General features: G+C 51.2%; 1 protein-coding gene across 1 annotated transcript; it reads right to left on the bottom strand.

The window, feature by feature from the left end:
• Nucleotides 1–580: 580 nt before the first annotated feature.
• LOC120847803 (COPII coat assembly protein sec16-like) lies at nucleotides 581–1,267 on the bottom strand. Its single transcript, XM_040219682.1, has one exon. The coding sequence runs from the start codon at nucleotides 1,265–1,267 to the stop codon at nucleotides 581–583; it is 687 nt and encodes a 228-aa protein (XP_040075616.1).
• Between the last annotated feature and the right edge of the window lie 694 nt (nucleotides 1,268–1,961).

The following is a 1,961-nucleotide window of genomic DNA, read 5'->3' as shown; positions in this document are numbered from 1 at the left end:
CTGCACCGATGCAGAAAAGTGAAGAGCAATGTACTCCCGTTTTTTTTTTTTTTTTTTCAGATAGGCTGCATTCGTAAATCAAATACGGCGTTCTGCACCGAGTGCAGCAGGCACAGGTCGTGCAGGTAGATCAAATATAGCAAGTCTTCACAGCGGTGTCAATGCGCAAAGCGAACGTTCTGCCGCGCAAAGTTTATCGATTGTTCCCCTCGCTCTAAGATATTCGAACAAAATACCAAGTATAGAACAAACAGACAAATAAGCAAACAAACATACAAACACATTCGCCCCGCTTGTCTTTAAAGATGCACAAAACAAATCAAACAACCACCCTTTTTGTGTGTGTGTGTGTTGAGTTCGGCAGTGGATTGACGGCACACCACTGACGGTACATGGCACATTGATGATTCAGTGGTGACGACGTGCCCGGAATCACGCACTGTCAGATAGGGTTTATCGCGGATGTGTCCACCTGTGTCGTTGCGCGGGTTACCGACGCCCTCCCTTGGGGCACTTCAGACACCGTCGGATAGACGTATTGGTATATAGCTGAGGCCGTCGGCACCTGCGCTCCTCCTCGTCACATCTGCGACGCGGACACGACGCGAGTCACTGACGTCGTAGCCCCCTGGGGCGTCTGCGTTACTGTGGGGTACTCAGCATACTGAACAGTTGTCGTGGCCGGAATTTGAGTGTTCACTTGACACGGCTGCGACGTGGAACCGACGCGACGGAAGGACACCGTCCTTTGGGACACCGGCGCTGCCGTGGGGTACGCGTACTGGTACTGCGGGTAGGCTGGAGCGGTGGCGACGGTGCTGCTGTACAGCTGCGACAGCGACGTGACGCGGTGTACCGACGTGGTCCCCTGGGTCACGGGTGTCGTCGTCTGGTAGGCGTACTGGTACGCAGGAGCCTGCGCAAGGGCAGCACTGGTCGGCATGGCATACTGGTACGCAGGGGCCTGTGCAATAGCCGCGCCGGTTGGCATGGCGTACACGGGAGAACTGGGCATGGCGAACATGGGCTGTGCCACCTGAGGCATCAGGCCGTAGCCAGAGGGGGCCGACGACCCGTAGAAGTTAATGGTGGTGTGGGCCGTGGCGGCCTGCTGATTTTCTGCCAGAGTTCCACCCGACGCGACGGACGGGCGCTGTTTAAACGGTAACAATGGAGCTGGTGGGGGTGGCGGGGGTGGCGGGTAGACAACCTGCGTATGCGCCGGCGAATTAGACACCGTCTTGTAACCTCCCAAGCGACGAGACATCGTCCATATCACGGAACTACATAAATATGCTTCAAACCCGACGCATATACTACTTCGTGCACATCGAGCACTGCGTGACAAGGAGACCTTAGCTTTCTTTTATATTTCACCGGGGTTCCACTCACTGAAACCTCGCCAGTCCTCATTTTTCTCCTGTACAATCCACACCCACACCCCCTCCGCTCTTGTCTTACCTCGTTTTTTTTTTTGTGTTCTATACATCACGTACTAAAGGTATATTGTAGCACCTTTAGTCTAAGTATACTAAAAGTATGTACAACCATTAGTTCACGTTATACAGGGTGTTATGTTTTATTCGAAACAGATTTTGAAAAAAGGCGTCTTTACTGCTACGTGAATGCCGTCTTCACTATGTGTTTCTTGAGCTCGGCGGACATTCGAGAGGCGAACAGCCGTTACAGTCTGGTGAGTCATTAACTAAAATCTGTTAATTAACTTTTTAATTATTGGTTTTATGGACCATGTTGCAATTGTAATTTTGAAGCCAGCTGTCCTGGAAGGCTATACCAACTTACACACTTAAAAAAAAATGCAACTGGTTTGGAGATATCCGTCGACAATTTCTCCCCTTTCTATCATCCGATTCCGAAACTGAAAGTTCCAAGTGCGCCGGAAGCGCTGATCACGTGACGCTTGTAGAAGTGACGGTTTCGTGACGTACAAATCGTCATGA

The sequence above is a fragment of the Ixodes scapularis genome, unplaced genomic scaffold, assembly GCF_016920785.2.
Source record: "Ixodes scapularis isolate PalLabHiFi unplaced genomic scaffold, ASM1692078v2 PGA_scaffold3__209_contigs__length_174095766, whole genome shotgun sequence".
Classification (NCBI taxonomy): domain Eukaryota; kingdom Metazoa; phylum Arthropoda; class Arachnida; order Ixodida; family Ixodidae; genus Ixodes; species Ixodes scapularis.
The sequence above is the reverse complement of the archived record's forward strand: the minus strand, read 5'-3'. Positions and strand labels throughout refer to the sequence as shown.

Coding starts and splice junctions, on each gene's coding strand:
- LOC120847803 (XM_040219682.1), bottom strand. CDS start 1,267: ATGTCTCGTCGCTTGGGAGGTTACAAGACGGTGTCTAATTCGCCGGCG.